Genomic DNA, 18,884 nt, shown 5'->3' on the forward strand with positions numbered 1-18,884 from the left:
AACATTCATTTTCACAAAATTTTGGGTTACAAATTTTCTCCCCTTTTGTCCCCTCCCCCCCCAAACCCAAGCATTCTAATTGCCCCTGTGACCAATCTACTCTTTCTTCTATCATCCCTCTCTGCCCTTGTCTCCATCTTCTCTTTTGTCCTGTAGGGCCAGATAGCTTTCTTTACCCCTTTACCTGTATTTCTTATTTCCTAGTGGTAAGAACATTACAGTTGATCCTAACACTTTGAGTTCCAACTTCTTTACCTCCCTCCCTCTCCACCCCTTCCCTTTGGAAGGCAAGCAATTCAATATAGGCCAAATCTGTGTAGTTTTGCAAATGATTTCCATACTAGTTGTGTTGTATAGGACTAACTATATTTCCCTCCATCCTATCCTGTCCCCCATTACTTCTATTCTCTTTTGATCCTATCCCTCCCCATGAGTGTCGACCTCGAATTGCATTCTTCTCCCCATGCCCTCCCTTCTATCATCCCCCCCACCCTGCTTGTCCCCTTGTCCCCCACTTTCCTGTATTGTGAGATAGGTTTTCCTACCAAAATGAGTGTGCATTTTATTCTTTCCTTTAGTGGAATGTGATGAGAGTAGACTTCATGTTTTTCTCTCACCTCTCCTCTTTATCCCTCCACTAATGAGTCTTTTGCTTGTGAGAGGAGAATATTGTTAAAAAAGAATGGATCAGCTCTTAGTAAACATCTAATTAAGGAAGAACTACTATACACGGAGAGCCATAAACTTGACTCAGTATGTATGTACAATAGAAAAAAAAAATTTTTTAAGGGAGTGAATAAATTAGTGACATAAAGAGCTAGTCTGAATGCCATAGCGTCAAGAATCCTAAATTTTAGTCAAGAAGACTTGGGTTCTAATCCTGTATCTGACATCTGTGACCTGGGACGTTCTCCTCTTTCAGCTTCAATTCCCTTATTTATAAAATGATTTCCTTGAGTCAGGTGATGCCTTTCCAGCTCTAAATTCTCTGAACTATAAATAACTAATTAAAATTGGGAGAGCCCTATCTTTAGGGATTCCAAGGAGGGCAATTACTTTCTCCCACATCCCAACCCTTTTAAGGCTTCTATTAGTAATCAGAACACTGGTAACCCCCAATTGTTGATCATTTTAAGGACCAACTATTTCCAATGGGAAAGATGATATATTTATTATCCTTGGTTTAGAGACGAAACCACCGAGGTCCGGAGAGGGTAAATAAATGACCCAGGACTACAGAAAGTGCGCTTTGGAAGGGACCTAGGAGCCCGCCCAGGTGCGCCCAAGGTCACAAAGCTGTCAGCCAGCAGGACGGAAGCGCTTAGCACAGCTCCTAGCACCCACGAGGCGCTTAACCAACGGAATCCAAGCACACCTGGAGCTCCCCTCAAGGACTTCTAGTTTAGACCTCTGGATTGGACTTTCCTTGGTCTCCCCAGCGTCTCTCTTCCTCTGGAAATTGCGTGAATACATTTTGTACTGCCCTGAGCCCAGGATAACGTAACCTCCTTTCGGAACGGGGCTGCTCCAAACCAAAGTAACCCACGCGTTAAGGGCCTCCTGAGCGCAGGGCGCTGCCCCAAGCACCGGCAACACAAAGAGACAGTCCCGCCGCTCAAGGGGCGGCTTCACCCCAAGGGGAGAGACCACCCGCAAGCGAGGAGGACCAGACGAACCGGAAATAGCCAAGGGAAGGGCGATGAAGATGGATTTAGAAGATTCCACAGAAAGTCTTAACGTAAGATTAGAGAGGGCGGGGAAGGGCCCTGGCGGATGGCAGGACTTTGGCTGAGACTTTAAGAAAGTCAGGGAAGCCACAAGACGGAGACAAGAAAGAGCACACCTGGCACGAGAGACAAGACGTGAATAATAGCCCGGAGTGTGGAGGTGGAATATCCTGTCATCATAGCCTTAGAGCCTGGCACAGCGCTTGCCCGACTCACAGGAGGTGCTTAGTAAATGCGTAGGGGCTGCACGTGGCAAGCGATTTCTGCCCGATCTGTAGGGTGAGCCTCATTAAAAGCACCTGCACACCGGGTAGTCACTCCAGCAGCGCGCCCAAGGCCGCGGAAGTGCGCATGCTCGGCGGAGCAGCGCGGGGAGGGGCCATAGGCGCGCGCGCATTCCTCGCCTGCACACGCCTGCGTGCGCGCGAACGGCTCTGGACTTCCTGGCCCTGGAGGAGGGGGAAGCGGCGAGGTGAGGTGGCCGGCCGCGGGGCCGAGGGGCAGGGGGTGGGGCGCGGGGGCCCGGAGGCGGGGGCAGGAGGGGAGGGAGCTGGCGTTCCCAGGCGAGCCGGCGCGCGGGGGCCCGGGCCGAGGCTGGCGTCAAGGCCGACGTAGAGGAGTGATCGGGGAGGCACGCGTGGTCACGCTGCCGCCGCGCCGGCGGGAGTGAAGCGGAGGGGGGCGGGGCAGATGGGCGCGAGCTAGCGCGTGAGGCCTGGGGGAACGGCGCACGTGACCCCGCTGACCTCCGCCGGCAGCCCCTCCCCTCTGCAGCCTTGCCCCTGCGGCTCCCCCCCGCGGCCTCAGCTTTTCCATCTGCGGAGTGGGGGCGGCCATTCTGCCTGGACCCCGTAGCAGAGCGAGGGAAAAACACCTGTACTGCTCCAATTCTGTGGTCTTTTAAGTTTATGGTAATAACTGTACGATGCGTTATGGTTTGTAAAAATGTTTTACCAGTGATTTCTCATTGGATACAGCAACGCCGGGAGGTGATGAGGAAACTGAGGCAAACAGGTTAAGTGACTTGTCCAGGGTCTCATAGCTAGGACATGTTGGAGGCAGGTTGGCGCTCTGGCTGCTGTGCTACCTGGCTGCTACAGTAGCAATTACTAACCCTTTATTAGAGGGGGTAGATTTCAGGCACCAGGAACCAGATCTTCCCGAGTTCAAATCCAGCCTCAGACACTTAGGAGTTGTGTGACCCTAGGCGAGTCACTTAACCACTGTCTGCCTCAGTTTCCTCATCTGTAAAATGAGCAGGAGAAGGAAATGGTAAACCACTTCACTATCTTTGCCAAGAAAACCCCAAGCAAGGTCATGGAAAGTGTGATGCAACCAAAAGAAATGTGGATTTTAAGGTTTGTGAAGTACTTTTCAGTTTTACGTATATTGTACAACAATATAGCCCTTCTGGGTATGTGGTGCACATGAGGAAACTGAGGCTTGGGAATGGTAAGTGAATTGTCCATGGTCACCCAGCTAGCATGTGTCTTGGGTAGGATATGAACTCATTTCTGGAATTCCAAGTCTGGTGCTCTAGTCACACTTCTCAGGAATCCGGTTGAATTTGATTAAATGTTTCCTTGAACCTGACCATTTTCCTGCCTTTTCATGGCCTCAAGTAGGGCAGAGGTGTCAAACATGCTGCCTGCTAGACTCCTGAATTGCCCGAACCAGATAGTTAACAAAAGTACAGTAAAATATAGATGTTATCATGTACTGTTTAGTGGACCTCTCACTTTTAATTTGACTCCCACTGACAATGGTGGAAAGAGCACTGAATTTGATATTAGAGGACTAGGGTTTGAATCTCAGTTCTGCTCACTGTCTATGACCTTTCCCACTTTTGGAGGGGCTTGATCTTGTGATTTGTGGCTTGAGGAGTTGGAGTTAGAGGATGCCCTCTAAAGTCCCTTCCAGCTGAATCCTGTGCTCTCCTGTGGAGTTGTTACGTCATGTCTCTGGTCCTTCATGAGTAAGAGTCCCTCTGATATCTGGCCACCTGGGGTGATGGAGAGCTGCTGCCTCTCTGATTTCTCTGCTGCAGTAGTTAACACATCTTACTCTGCTCATCCCTTGATCTGAGGTCCTTTACCTTTCTTGTGTTCTGGAATCCTTTTGCAGAATTTGGTGAAGTCTTCTCAGAATCATGTTTTTAAATGCACAAAATAAGTTACATAGGATTACAAAGGAAACCAATGATATTGGAATACAATTTATCAATTAAAAAATAAAGCTCCAGACTCCAGGTTAAGAACTCTGGATATAGAAGGAGCAGAATCCAAACCAGATAGTTCTCCATTTAGTTGTTGGGTTGGTTGATAATCAGTCAATCAGTTTGTGCACATATTTACTTTTGAAGACCCACCCCTCCTGGAAATCGATTAAATCAGTTCAATCAATATACGTAATTACATGCCTGTGCCACAGATGCATGTATTACATGCTTCCTATGTTAGGAGGTGAAGATATAAGGCTAAAAAACAAACAAACAAAAATTTTTGCCCTCAAGGATATTACATTCTATTGTAGACATTTACACAGATAAGTAAATACTCTTAATTGGGGGTGGGACAAGGAGCAGTGACCAATGAAATAAGGAGAATGAGGAAAGGTTTCATGTAGACGGGTACCCTGAGCTGAATCTTGAAGGAAGCACAAGATCTAAGTGTGGGAGGTAGGAAATAAATACATTCCAAGAGAAAGGGTTACAGCCTAGGTAAAGACTCAGAGGTGGGAGATGATTAGTACATGGCTAGTCCTATAAAGAGGATATAAGCTAGTCTGGCTGGAATAGAGGGTGTATGAAGGAGTACAATGTGATCAAAATATGAAAGAGCAGACTGGGACCCATGTTGTTCGATTCTGGAGAGAAGTTTGCATCTCTCTTCTCCTTTTCTCTGATGGATTGCTCCCCAATTAGTTCTTTTTCGGTGGAATTATATGGGTGTTGTCTGTATTTACTGGTGAATAATTCCCTTCCACTGAGAAAACATCAGGGTCAACCAAATGATTCTTGGAGTCTAAAAGCCAGTCCACTGTCAGTGGAAGGTAATGTCTGGCTTTTGCTTCCATTTTCACCTTCAAAGAACCAAGGTGATAACAGCTCACACTTACCTAGCATTTTACAGAATGAGTTTTTCTCAGAACAACCCAGTGAGTCTAGTGAAAACAATTATTACTCCCATTGATAGGTGCTGAAACTGAGGCTGAGAGAGATGTCAATCAAATCAACTAACATTTATTAGGGCAGTTAGGCAATGCAGTAGATAAAACATTGGCCTTGGAATCAGGAAGACTATCCTCATGGGTTTAAATCTGGCCTCAGATACCTGTGTGACCCTAGGCAAGTTACTTAATCCTGTTTGCTTCAGGTTCCTCATCTATAAAATGAGCTAGAAAAGGAAATGGCAAACCATTTCCAGTATCTGTGCCAAGAAAACCTCAAAAGGGGTCACAAAGAGTCAGAAATGACTAAACAACATTTATTAAGCACCTGCTCTATGTCAGGTACTAGGTGCTCAGAATACAAAACCAAAAATCATATAGTTCTTATACTAAAGGATTTGTATTCTATCAGGGAGACAATGTGACCAGATATAAGTACACGTAAAATAAATACAGTGACTTGCTAATATTCATTGGCAGAACTGGAACTGGAGCCTAGGTCTTCTGGTTCTTTAAGTCCTGTGCTCATTCCATTTCCCTCCAGCACTTTGTCATCCTTGCCATTCTTTCCCTCACCTGTGTATCCTTCATTGACTTTGTCTATTTCTAGGGATCCACACATTCCTGGGGATTTGCTGGACAGTGCTGGGATCAGGCTTTGAGGAAGACAATCAAAGCTGTAACCTCTCTCAGTGTGGGAATGGACAGATTGGGCTCCTTCAGTAGTAAGTATGACCTCAGGGGACTCTCGGTGGCATGTAGGTCACACAGATGATGGCAGGGGTGGAAACCTTGTGACTCTACTTGTAAAGGCCTTTTGTGATTCTGAAACTGCTTGAAATGCATCAAACTAGATTAAAATCATACAGGTTTCTGTTTATTGCCCAGTAAGGCAGTGATAAGACACCCTTATTCTGGAATTAGTAGAAAATGATACAGAAAAGTGCCAGAGTATGAAGCTAGGATGGTCATCCAAGAGCTTGATTTTTTTTTTCCCCTTTTTTCTTTCTTATAGCAATTTTCTTATTTTTATTGGTGTCTTTTGTTTTTACATCACATTTATTTCTGAAACTATTCTTCCCCCACCTCCATCCAATTAATCAATCCTTGTAACAAATATTTTAAAAGAATGGAAAAAACCATGAATCAGTAAAACCAACTAATGTTTCAATACAGACAGTACATGCACCATTCCATATCCATAGTACCCCACCTTGGAAATGAAGGGACAAAGGTGCACTTTCTCAAGTCTTCTCTATAGCCAACCTTGGTCATTAGAATTATGCAGTATTCATTTCTTTTTGTTCCTGTTTCTAGTTCTTAGGTGTGTTTTTTTAAAAAAAATCTTTCTAAACCTTGATTTAAAAATATATCTATATTTTTATTTTCCCCTAATTAAATGTAAAGACAGTTTTTAACATTCATCTTTTAAATATTTTGACTTCGAAATTCTCTCCCTACTTTCCTTTCCTCCCCCTTCCTGAGATAGTAAGCAATTTGATATAGGTTATATATGTGCAATCATGCAAAACATATTTCCATATTAATCATGTTATAAAAGAAGACCAAAAAAACCCCACAAAAAAATGAAGAAAATGAAAAATAAAATGCTTTGATCTGTATTCAGACTCCATCAGTCTTTTCTCTAGATGTGGATGGGATTTTTCATCATGAGTTCTTTGAAATTGTCTTAGATCGTTGCATTTCTGAGAAGAGCTAAGGCATTCAGTCGATCATCATACAGTATTCCTTTTACTGTGTGCAGTGTTCTCCTGGTTCTGCTCATTGCACTTTGCATTATTTCCTGTAAGTCTTGATTTTTAAAAAGCAATGGGATTTCTTTGATGATTATGAAGAATGTAGAGAAGGATGGGAAGATTTGTAGGACTTGATACAGAGTGAAGTTTGCAAAATCAGAAAAACAGTATATACTCGGGGACTGCAGCAATATAAATGGAAACATCAACAGCAAAGAAAATGAGCTCTGTATAATTATGAGGCTCATACTTTTTTCCTCAAAGAAGAGGTGTGAAAATATGCCTCCTTTCCTTTGTTGCTGAGTTAGAGTATGGAGCATTTTATATGCTGTCATTTAGTACTTGGTTTGTGTATTGGTTATTTTTACTGAACTGATTTTTTTCTTTTTTGTTGTCTCTTTGTCTTTTGAAGGAGTGGCTTGTTGTGAGGAGGAGGGAAGAGGAATATGTTTTGAAATTAAGGCAATATTTAAAAAAGAGAGCAATAAAATTTTAATAACAGATTCTCTCAAGACACAGCTTGAGAGATGTGCTCATCACTAGTGATTGTAACATGCCAACTGAAGGCATAAGAAAATGCCCTTTTTAGGTGGAATTTATTTTTTATAGAATATAATCCTAATAACAACAGACAACAATATAAATCATTATTTTAAGGATTTGCTTTTATCAGTATGGGTTCATCTTCCACTGGTGTAGATCCCAATTCTTCCATGTCTTGAAATATAGTTTGATGAGTTTCTGTGGTTAAAAACAACTTATCAGCTACTGGTCAGCCCTTTAGCAAGTAGACTCTTTGAATTTCACTAGATTGGTCCTCACATCACAGCTATACGGTCTAGTACTTCTGTCTTGGAAGACCTTTTCAGAGATGCAACTCTGCTAGTTTAGCCTTTAAGAACCTAGGGTTATATTTGTTCCACAGTGGGTCATTGGAGTGGGTTTAGTTAAGAAATCAAGCATTATTAGCAACAAATACTTGTTGGGTAAAGGAAAGAAATCTGTAAGAAATTATCTTTTTTGGGGATGAATTCAGGCAGCCCCTTACATTCAGAAGATTTCTATTTCCCTATTCCCTATGCTCCCTCAGTTTCATAACAAAGTATTTATGGCATTTGAAGCATAAAATTCTGTTATTGGGTTTGGGGGATTCATTGGGTAAGGGGTTGGGAAGAGGCTTTATGGATGATCATTTTTATTCCCCTGACAATGTTTTTTCAAGGATATCCCCTTTCAGCCTCTTTCCAATTCTGTCTGTCTCCTTCTGAGGGTTATTCTACTTTCTTAAATGACTTCGACATTGAAAATTCATGGAAAAAGCCCCAGGTCTTGGGTTCAGTTCCTGACTGCCATTCACCACCTGTGTAATTTTGATCAAGTTGCATTACCTCCCAGAGCCTCAGTTTTCTCATCTGTAAAATTTTAGTTTAGGGGACCACAGCTCTGTTCTTCTGAATTTTTAGAGCCCCAGATGTCTTGGATTTCAGTCACGTCACTAGTGTTTTAGAATGTCATTGAAAGAAGAACAGGTTTCATTCCTTTTTTTTAATTCATAATTTTCTTTACATTGCTTTCATTTTCCAGTGCCTTCCTCCTCCTCTGATACCCTCCCCCCTGAACTGAATATTGTCTTATCATTAAGTGACAAATCAGCACATTGGCCATGTCTGAACAATACAGACCATCTCCTGAGCACATGTGCACACACACACATGCATGTGTGCACATTACAGTACATACCTACATGCACACACATAGCTGTACATGTACATGTGGGTATATACCTGTGAGTGCATGTACATATGTGTGCCTGTCAATCTCGAGACATACATGTGTGTACACGTGTGCACATATTCCCAAAAGGTACATTTAAAGGTACACACTTAAGAAAAAAACAAATTTTATTGACATCTTTTGTTTTTGCATCATAGTCATTTGTGGAAATGTCTTTTCCCCTTAAATTCTTCTAATGAAGAAAAATAATCACAGAAAAATACTCTGTACACTAACTGCCTCTGTCAGTTTCTTAAGTCCGCTTTCATCAGATTTGTGTCTAGAAGCTTCTTGACGGTAGCAGCTCTGTCTGTTTCTCAGTAAGTTACAGCACTTGACACAGGAAGGAACCTGCATCAGCAATAGAAAGTGAAGCAGTTATTTTAAAAAATTACTGACAATTCTGTGATGTATTTGAGTCATAGAACTGTCAAGCTGGACAGGACCTTGGAGAGTACCATCTTTGTATGCCTGAGCTCATGCTGTCCTTGGTGAACATGTGTACACAAGGGTCACTGGGTTGTCACTATAAAATCCTCAGGTTTTCAGTGATACTAAAGTGCTCTATTCAGCTTAAGATGACAGTGGGGTTTGTGTTACAGAGCCCAACAAACCAGCAACAACATCCATTTGCAGGAACAAAAAGCCTTGGATCTCAGGAGTGGAATGGAGTAGGGCTGGCATGCCCAAATCTCCAATTGCACTGTTGAACAGTAATCTTTAGAACTGTTTGCCACTGATTATTATTAAAAAAATACAAAAATCAGTGGAGCAGGCTAGATAAGGAAGAATTAGGAACAATCAAGCTCAATAACTCACTGCCAACGTAAATTAATTGAGAAAGAGCTCCCTATTGGATAAGGACTTCTGGGTAAACTATAAAGCAGTTTAGTTTTAGTTTTAGATTCACATCTTATAGAAAATACCACAATAAAATGAAAAGTGACTATGTGACCTGAATATTAAAGGTCATACTGTAAAAGAAAAACTAGAAGATAGGTAATTTGTGCGAGGGTAGAGATTATTAAGTCAACAAAGGGAAAGAGGCTGTTACCCAAGATAAGATAGATAACTTAGTTACATGAAATTGCAAAGCGTTTTCCAGGAACAAAATCAATGCTATTAGAATAAGAAAGGAAGGTCTTGATTCAGGGTAAAAAATTTATTTTGAATATCCAGTCTTTACAATAAGAGTTTGATATTCAAGATATATTTAGAACTACACAAACGTATAATACTGAGAACCATTCACCACAGAGAACTGTAAACAACCATGTGAAAGATTACTCCAAGTCACTTAACAGTAAGAGGAAAGGAAATCCAAACAACTCTTGAGATTTCCACATGTCCAGCAAATTGGTAAAAATGAGAAAAGCAAAAAACCCTGAATGCTACGTAGTTAATGATGAAACTTGGTCATGAAGAAGATAGGAAAAAATACACCTTTCCCCTTCTTTGCAGAAGTGGGGGATGGGGATGGGGAAGTGGATGGGGAATGTTGCATGTATTGTCAGATTCACTTGATGTGTTGGTTAGCTTTGCTAAACTGCTTTTTTCCTCTTTTTTGGTTATAAAAGATGGCTCTCTTTGGAAGGGAGTCAGTGGGGTGAATTTGGAAAAGAAGATGGTGTAAAAATTTTTTAAAAAATGAATAAATTAAGGCAAAAATAGCTTAAAAAATTTTCTTTTTTTTCTCTTTTCTAGGTGATCCTTTTGATAAGCCTCCCTGCCGGGGCTGCTCTTCCTATCTCATGGAGCCCTATATCAAATGTGCTGAATGTGGACCTCCTCCATTCCTCCTCTGCTTGCAGGTAACAAACAGAGTAGCTCAGACATTTGCATCTCTCTTTTTTTCTTTTAAAACATGCTATTGATGTTCTTTTCTTTTTTTTAAATCATTGTCACTTCCTAATGACCACACCCTCCCCCACTCCAAAATAGCCCTCCTTTGTAACAAGGACAGTTGAGCAAAATAAACATCTGAGTCTAAAAACGTACGTCTTACTTCATACCTGTAATTTACAACCTCTCTACTTAGAGGCAGGAGATGTGCTTCAGCATCAGTCCTCTGAAGTCATGACTAGGAGCCACATTGATCAAAGTTCTGAGCACTTGTTTCTCCTAGCCTAGATCTATTGGCATTATTGGCATAGTTTAGAAGGAGATTAATGCTAGTTGTTCAGACAAAACACACTTCTTTAACTTTATCTCTCCCACCCACACTGCCCAGCACACTAAAATTTTGTGTTGATGAAGATGACTGTAGAGGTCAACTAGTCCAGTAACCCAAGCAATCCAGGAATGCCCTCTAAAACATCCCTGACAGGGGCGACACAGCCCTTGCTAGAACACCTCTCCTGAGGGGATAGTCCTGTTTGTTGAGGTAACACATCTCATTGTTGGACAGCTCTAGCTATTAGGCAGTCCTTCCTTGTTTTGAACAGAAACCTGTTTTCCCTGATGTTGTTGTTCAGGCATTTCAGTTTCAATTCTCCGTAATCGCATTTGGAGTTTTCATGTCAAACGTACTGGAGTGGTTTGCCATTTCCTTCTCCAGTTCATTTTACAGAAGAGGAAAGTGATGCAGACAGGATTAAATGACTTACCCAGGGTCACACAGCTAGGAAGTGTCTAAGGCCAGATTTGAACTCACAAAGATGAATCTTCCTGACTCTGGTTCTGGCACTCTATCCTTTGCAACAGCTATTTCTTGACCCCTCTGGGGTCAAAAAGCAAGTTTAATTTCCCTGCTACATGAAAGCTATTTGAAAGCTATTTGAAGACAGATATCTGTCTTCAAGACATGACTCCCACAAATACTCTCGTCTCCAGCTAAACATCCTTAGTTGTCTTCAGTCAATGTACTGATTACATGGTTACTATCCTTTCACTTCAACATCCTGTCATCTCTTCCTATGGACTTTAGCCAGTTTGTCATCATCCCTAATTGAGGTGATGATGATGATGAAGATGATGATAACTAACCTTTATGTAGTGCTTGGTATGTGCCAAGCGCTGTGCTCAATGCTTTATAAGTATTTATAACTTATATAATTATATAAATATGTGTATAATAAATATAAATATATAAATTATATAATTTATAATTATTATTTCATTTGATCTTCACAACAACTGTGGGAGGTAGGTTTCCCATTTTACAGATGAAGAAACAGAGGCAAGCAGAGGTTAAGTCATGTGCCCAGAGTCACACAGCTGGAAAGTGACAGAGGCCAGATTTGAACTCAGATCTTCTGGGTTCTGATCTTTTGGCTCATTTTGGGAACAGATACAGTAGGTTTTGTTCTCCCTTTTACCTTAGTACTTGTCCCTTTCCATGCTTGTTTATTTATTCCTTTTAAATACTAACTTGTATTGATGCTATTTATTTTCACAACATGATCTTTTCTAGATATATTCTCCATCCAAGGAGCCCTTCTTTAAGTAAAGAAAAAACTAACCTATGGAGTGACCATGTCCAATGGGGTATTTGACATTCTATGCTGTAGACTTCCATTCCTCCAGAGAAAGAGGAATGGTACATTTTCTCATTTTTTTTTCCAGGGTCACTATTGGTCATTACAGTGCATACAGGATTTGCCTTTTTTAAAGTGTTCTTTTCATTTAAATCTTCATTATAGTGTATTTTGTTCCTTGCTTGTTTTGCTCTGCGTTCAATTAGAGAAATTTTTTCAGGTTCTCTAAATTCCTTCCATTAGTAGGTTCTGATGATTCAATAGTATTCCACCGCATTCATGTAGTACAGTTAGTTCAGCCACTCCCCTGACATTGTTTCTGGTTTTTGGTTTGGTTTTTTTATTCTCTATGTCAAATGCTTTATGGTGTAATGAATAGAGAGCTGGCCTTGAAGCCAGAAAGATCCAGGTTCAGGTTTCACCTATGACACCTACTGGTTGTGTGAACCCAGATAACTTCTCTGCTCCTGGCCAATTTCTAAGGCTTTAAGTTGCAGAGAAAGTTCTGACCTGTGTTGGTAGAAGGGAATTCCCTGTGCTGATGATACCATGGGTGAAGTTCCTATCTCTATTTTGGCTGCACCTAAAAGCTCTGACATGAATATTTTGATCTATACAGACCCTTTCTTTTGTGCCTTGGCACTCTTCACATTGCTTTGGTTGGGCACATTAAAGCATCGAGACAGCAAGTACACCCCAGAGGGAAGAATTGCTGCCCTTGATATAGCCCAATATACTGCTTTCTGTCTTAATCGGATGGCAATGAAGCCTGGATAGCTTCACGATAGTACATGACTGGGTTAGCCCAGACAGCCAGGAGTCAGACCAGTATGTAGAGAAGCAGACAAAAGTCCCATGTTTAGGCTGTTGGTTTTGTCTTTCTATTGTAGGTCACTCAGTCAATGACTGTAGTATCTAGTACCTTGTTTGAAGTTTCAAACAAAAGGCTTTGAAAAAATTTTTTATAATCACATGAACTGGGAAGCAGTGTGGCATAGTGGATAGAGAGCTGAGCTTGAAGCTAGAAAGACCTGAACTCAAGTCTTTCCTTTAACGCATACCTGGGTATGGGTCACTCAGGGCTAGTCACTTAACCTTCTGTGCTCTGGGCAACTCTTGAAGATCCTGCGTTGCAGAGAAGATGCCACCTGCAAAGATAGAGAGCATTTCCTCTCATGGAAGTTCCCTATATCCAGTGAATTCACAGGTTCGGGTCCCCACTCCCATCCTATTTTAGGAACTCACATATGAAAACAAATTAACTTTCTCTAACCTGTAAAGAAGCACTTGGAAAAGCTTGTGAGTCACTTGTTGTTTTCTCTGCTTTACAGTGCTTCACTAGAGGATTTGAGTACAAGAAGCATCAAAGTGATCACACTTATGAAATAATGGTAAGAACATAGAATTCCATTTGTCTTACAAATCCTCAGGAATGTTAGAAGAGGAGGCTTTAGGGATTTGCTCGACCACCCCCTCATTTAGAAAATCAAGAAGCTGAGGCCCAAAGAAGTAATTGGCCCAGAGTCACCCATTTATCGGTAGTGGAGCCACTGACACACAAACCTAGGTCAGGAGACTCCTAGTCCATTGTTCTTTAGGCAAATTACTTTTGTTTCTTGATACTCAGTTTACTTGTTTATAAAATGGAATTAATAATACTTGTTCTAACCGCCTCACAGAGTTGTTGGGAGGATCAAAGAAGATAGTGCCTGCAAACCATTTTCGCAGTCACAAAGGACCAAAGAGACATCAACTGTTCTCATCCTCTGTTTCATCACTATCCATTTTGCCTCTTTATTATTCCTTCCATATTTGTTTTTTGCCAAGCCTAGAGGCCTGTATTGGGCTACCCGAGTCTTTCTTACCTGTCCAGGTCTTCGGCTGGCCACGCCGGATGCACATATGAGAGAAAGGACGTTCCAGAGTCAAACAGGGGTTGAGCTTTATTACAGGGTTTCGGTTACAAGTGCAGGGGATCTTCTTTCTTAGGACGAAGAGGGGGAGATTTCCTAAGGAGGCTAAGCTTAAGGGATTGGAAGTAAAAGTACAAGCGGGGAGAGAGGGGGAGGGGAGAGAGGAAAGAAAAGAAGCGGAGCCCTACTTTTCTCTTTGGCTCCACACATGCTAAGAGAGCTTTTAGGCTTCCTCAATCCTACTTAATCTTCAGCCACACAGTTTGCATCTCAATACCGTGCTGTTAGGTAACTAGGTGTGCTCCAATCCGGGACGACCTCGAGGGCAGGGAGACTCCACCCATCAGGTATCTCCGGGGGAGAGGCGGAAATACCCGAGCTAGCCGAGCTAGCTCGGTCTGACCTTCTCGAACCCCCGCTGTTCATGGAGGGCCTCGTAAGACTCTAAGATTTAGAAGTCCCACTTTTACCTGCCCGAGACTGTCCACACGGAATTGAGCTTCCAGTCCCAACAGTTTTTCTGGCATCTTTTCCCCTGTATTTTTCCTTTTCTGACTGCAATAGTAGTTGTCCAGTAAGTTTTTTAGAAACTTCTTAGTATACTGAGGTATCTCGGCTCAAAACTTTAACTTCACCACGTGTCAGTGATGGAGCCCTTCAAAGCTGCCAGGACCTGGAAGAACTTCAAAGATCTTCAGATCTTAAAGAACTCTATAAATCTAAAAGAGGTCATTTTAACATTTATTTATTAATTAACAAGCATTTATTCTCTCCTATCCCTCTGCCCCTTCTCTTCACCTAAACAAAGGAAAAGAAAAAACAAAGCTATCACAACAAATATGCGTAGTCAAGCGAAGCAGATTTCTTCGTTGGCCATGTCCAATAATATAGGTCTTTTTTTGCATTTTGAGCTCAGAAGGTATACTTCCTCACTAGACCTCTGGAATAGTTGTTTGTCATTGATCAGAGTTCTTAAGTCATTCAGAGTTGTTTGTCTTTATAGTGTCATTATCATTATATCATTATATACATTATATTCCCTGATTCTGCTCACTTTGCTTTGCGTCAGTTCACGTAGCCTTCCCAGTTGTCTCTAAAACTCCATTTTATAATTTCTTATGACACAGTAACGTTCAGATACCATAATTTGTTTAGCAGTGGGTCCTTCTTTAGTTTCCAGTTTGGGGCTACTGTGAGAAAAGCTGTTATAATTTTTTTGATCTCTTTGGGATATATGCCCAGGAGTGGTATCACTGGGTCAAGGATATATACAGTTTAATGACTTTAGGGGCATAATTCCAAATTGCTTTACAGAATGGCTGTACTGATGATGAATTCTACCATTAGTGTATTTATGTTTTTACCTGAAGCCTCTCTAACATTTGTCATTTTCTAAAAGGTCATTTTTTGAAGTTACTGATATGCACATGCATTCTGGGTTGTTGTTTTGTTTTTTTTTTAAGGCGCACAGGTATACAGAAATCACAGAAATCACACCTTTCTTGTAATCTCAATTCAGGTATTCCCACCACCCATCCATGTCAGCCCATCCAGTGCAGCTCTTATTCATGGCTTCCCAAAAGTCTCCCATGGATGGTCCACTGAGCATGCTAGAGGCTTTCCTCATTTTTTCTTCAACATCTTGAGGGCACCAGTGGAGCCCCGTGGTAATTACCTCACTCTTGCCACATAACCAATCCATCTTCTCTTTCTATCATACTTTACTCTTTCACTCCTATTCTTTGGAATTTCTTGTCAGTAACATGTTGCAGCCTGTTCACACCCATTGTACACCTTTCTAATGGCATTCTGTGTGATCCTTATCTTTAGTTCTTCAGAAGAAATGGTGATCAAGGTCTTACTGCCATTCAGCAATACCAGGAAAAAATTGTATTGAAAAGATGAGACTTTTCTGTTATGAGAAGCTTGGTATTGGTAAAAGTGCTTTGTAATTTCATCAAAGCTATTCAGCCTGCACTCTTCTCAAGCCCTTTTCAACTCTGGCCACAGGTCATTGTCCATTTGTACCGTCTGTCCCAGATATCCATGGTGTTGGACATGCTCTGTTGGAAGTCCATTCAAGTATACATGTTGAGATTTGGGTAATAGACATCTTCATCAGCTTCTTTGAATGATTACAAGGCTCTTCAAGGAAGCTCTGTAGTGTCTTAGGGCTTGATATATTTAGCCCGATGTCATCTGCAAGTAGGAGTAGCAGGAGGATCACCTGATCTTTGTGCTAGATCTCCCTCATCACAATGGAGAAGACTTTTAGCATTCTTCCAGCATACTCCCTTATATGTATTATAAGGTTTCCCCTTATACGTATTATCAGATCATTGAGCCAGATTATTTCTATTTTCTATATGGCTAAAGAATTTCAAAGGATCATGGTGTATGGATGGGAAATACTTTGTTTGTAAAATAGCTTACCTGGTAGCATTTCCTTCTACCAAGTTAAAAGTTTTTTATTTTATCCTATGTTTTTGGTAACAACAGCTAATAAGCATGAGGTATCTTATATTCTGTACCTCTTTCATTTGCCTGTAAGACTGTAAAGATATGGCTCATTATTTAATCCTTTTTAAAGCCTGTTTGTTCCCCTACATGTAACCTTATTCATTCAATTATAGATGAGGTTGATTATTGATATTATTGATATTCTCTTGATCAACTTTTTTATCAGTAAGATGTGAAACTTTTTTCCCACTCTTTTGCTATCTTCCCTTTCTTTAGATACCTTATACAGTCCCTCAGAGATCTCACAGCTATATCACCTCCAGCATCAATCTCCTCTAAATATACTTGATCTAATTTTGCTGCCTTTCTGATCTTTATTCTCTTGAGTGTCATTTCTGTTTTCTCTGTAAGCACTTCAGGGCTTGTGATGGTAAGGTCCAAGTGTGGTGGTTCCACTATCCTCAATAGAAAAAAACAGTAGGATGCTCTTGTTTATAATATAGTTTGAAATCATGATTTTTATTGTCTTTTTTGGTAATTTTAAGATATTAAAAGAGGCCTTTTATGAAGTGCAAGAGTTTTAACCTAAGGTCTTTGAACTTGTTTTTTAAATATTTTGATAATTGTTTCTGCATAATTTGTTTTCTCTATAACTCTAATTTTTTATTTTATGCATTCAAAAACTTTATACTGAGAAAGGGCTAATGGGCTTCACCAGACTGTTCAAGGGGTCCATGAGAAAAATAAGGTTAAGAACCCCTCCCATAGAACTATTTTTGGCCAGGCTCCCGTGTTCATTACTTCTTCTGTTCTCCAATGTCTAGCCTTTTACTGTCCATCTTAGTTAGAGTTGCATGAGTTCAGGGAAAACTAGCTTATGATTTTCAAACTTACGAAAGATTGACTGGTACTAAAATTTATTAATTTATAATTAGAAGTATAATTTATAATTAGGAATATGAAATATGAAGCAGCCCAAATATTCATTCTTAAAATTTACAAGCTGCTTTCTCTTCCCAGTAGGAAAATCTACATAAGGAACTGAATTAAGATTTAAAAAGTCATTTGGTGGGTATACAGAATGAGAACAGAGGAGGGTGAAGGTCTGAAAGGGATGATTCACTCAAGCTTGCTTGGCCTGATGAGTCATATTTCTCCACTATAAGGATGTATCTGCTTAACTGGACAGATTCTCTTGTCAGGTGTTTTGGGTTCTGTCTCCCTTGGAAACCAAATTTCTCTGCAGGTTCAACTTTTTCCTTATTTAGTTTTTCCAGTTATGACATCCCTTTCTCTCTTTCTCATGTGCGCCTGCACACACACACACACACACACACACACACACACACACACACCACCTTTACATTGACAAATTGCTATTGTGTGTGTGTGTGTGTGTGTGTGTGTGTGATTGTGTTTGTGTTTTTAAAAAATTCTTCCTGTTCTTTTTGGGATAGGGAAAGGATAAGTAGGGATCACGGAATCAAAAGAGACACCCTTAATAGATAGACTCAGTTGCTTTTTAAGAATGTATAGTTTCCTAGATTTTTCATTCAGATAGAGAATTTTCCTATTGATTTTCTCACTTTTTTCCAAATTTTATTTTCTATGATAATAAATATTATTTATTTTTCGTATGGGAGATTTCAGATCATGTAAAAAAAATTTTGGAGGGGGAGGGCATCAAAATCATATCTTAGCTTCGCATTAACAAGTTATTTGTGCTGTGGCAGATGGAGCATGAATCAGAAATCCCACAGGGCTATATACCTTTTTGTCATTTGATTATTACATACTTGAGTAGGTCCTTCCACAACTAAGCAGGTATTCATTATTGCCCATTTGCTTCATTTTGCAGTTGGTGAGGACTGGTGGATTAATCTTTAAGTCCTTTGGGATAGAACATGATGTGGTGAAAAGAGTAGGCTGTATGTGGAATCAAGTCAAGGACCTGGGTCTGAATACCAGTTCAGATACTTCCTAGTCATGTGATGTGATGAATCTCTGAACCTTAGTTTCTTCTTCTGTGAAATGACAGTAATAATATTTGTACCACCTATTTCTAAAGGTGGTTGTAAGGAAACCACTTTGTGAACTTTTAATGCCCTCTAACTTTATTTGATTTTCTGTTGTCCTCAAAGGTTGACAGTGATAGAAACACTTTTCATTGGTAGGTGTATGACGTGTTGTATTTAAGTGTCCTAGTCCTCTAGATTGGTAGTAGTTACTTTTGGGCTCCTCATGTGCTAGGACTGTCATGGGTTTTTTTTTCGTACTGACTGGCTCCTAATAGAACTAGGCCCCTAAGTAAGTCCTCATTAAACATAGTGTAATAGCAGGAAACTCTCAAAAGGAATATTTATTATGAAAAGCACATACACATATGCCTAGACACTCAGAGGGTTTCTTGTAAACAGGTATTTTAATGTTTCTTTCTGTTCTTTACCTAGCAATGGTGGCTGACGATTATTTTACATTTTAAAATAATTTTGATACTATTTTTTTTAATCTACATTTGCCAACCTATCTCTTCTTCCCTGCCTGTCCCAGAGAGCTATCCCTTCTAAAAAGGAAGAAAAATAAGAAAAAAGCCCAATTCAACAAAACTAA

The 18,884-nt window shown here is 40.5% G+C and overlaps 1 protein-coding gene across 5 annotated transcripts in view; it reads left to right on the forward strand.

The window, feature by feature from the left end:
• The first annotated feature begins 1,319 nt into the window (after positions 1–1,319).
• Positions 1,320–18,884, forward strand: part of TADA2A (transcriptional adaptor 2A) — a 53,602-nt gene continuing 36,037 nt past the window's right edge. For 2 of the 5 annotated variants that reach the window (XM_072646960.1, XM_072646961.1), the window contains exons 1-4: positions 1,320–2,199; positions 5,506–5,620; positions 10,130–10,236; positions 13,233–13,292. In XM_072646960.1, coding sequence (XP_072503061.1) covers positions 5,596–5,620; positions 10,130–10,236; positions 13,233–13,292 — 192 coding nt within the window. In that variant the 5' untranslated portion in view covers positions 1,320–2,199; positions 5,506–5,595. Of the gene's footprint in view, positions 2,200–2,430; positions 2,639–5,505; positions 5,621–10,129; positions 10,237–13,232; positions 13,293–18,884 lie in introns of those variants that run through there. The other 3 variants (XR_011975305.1, XM_072646959.1, XM_072646962.1) reach the window with 2 other exon arrangements.

The sequence above is a fragment of the Notamacropus eugenii genome, chromosome 2 (assembly GCF_028372415.1).
Source record: "Notamacropus eugenii isolate mMacEug1 chromosome 2, mMacEug1.pri_v2, whole genome shotgun sequence".
Lineage (NCBI taxonomy): Eukaryota > Metazoa > Chordata > Mammalia > Diprotodontia > Macropodidae > Notamacropus > Notamacropus eugenii.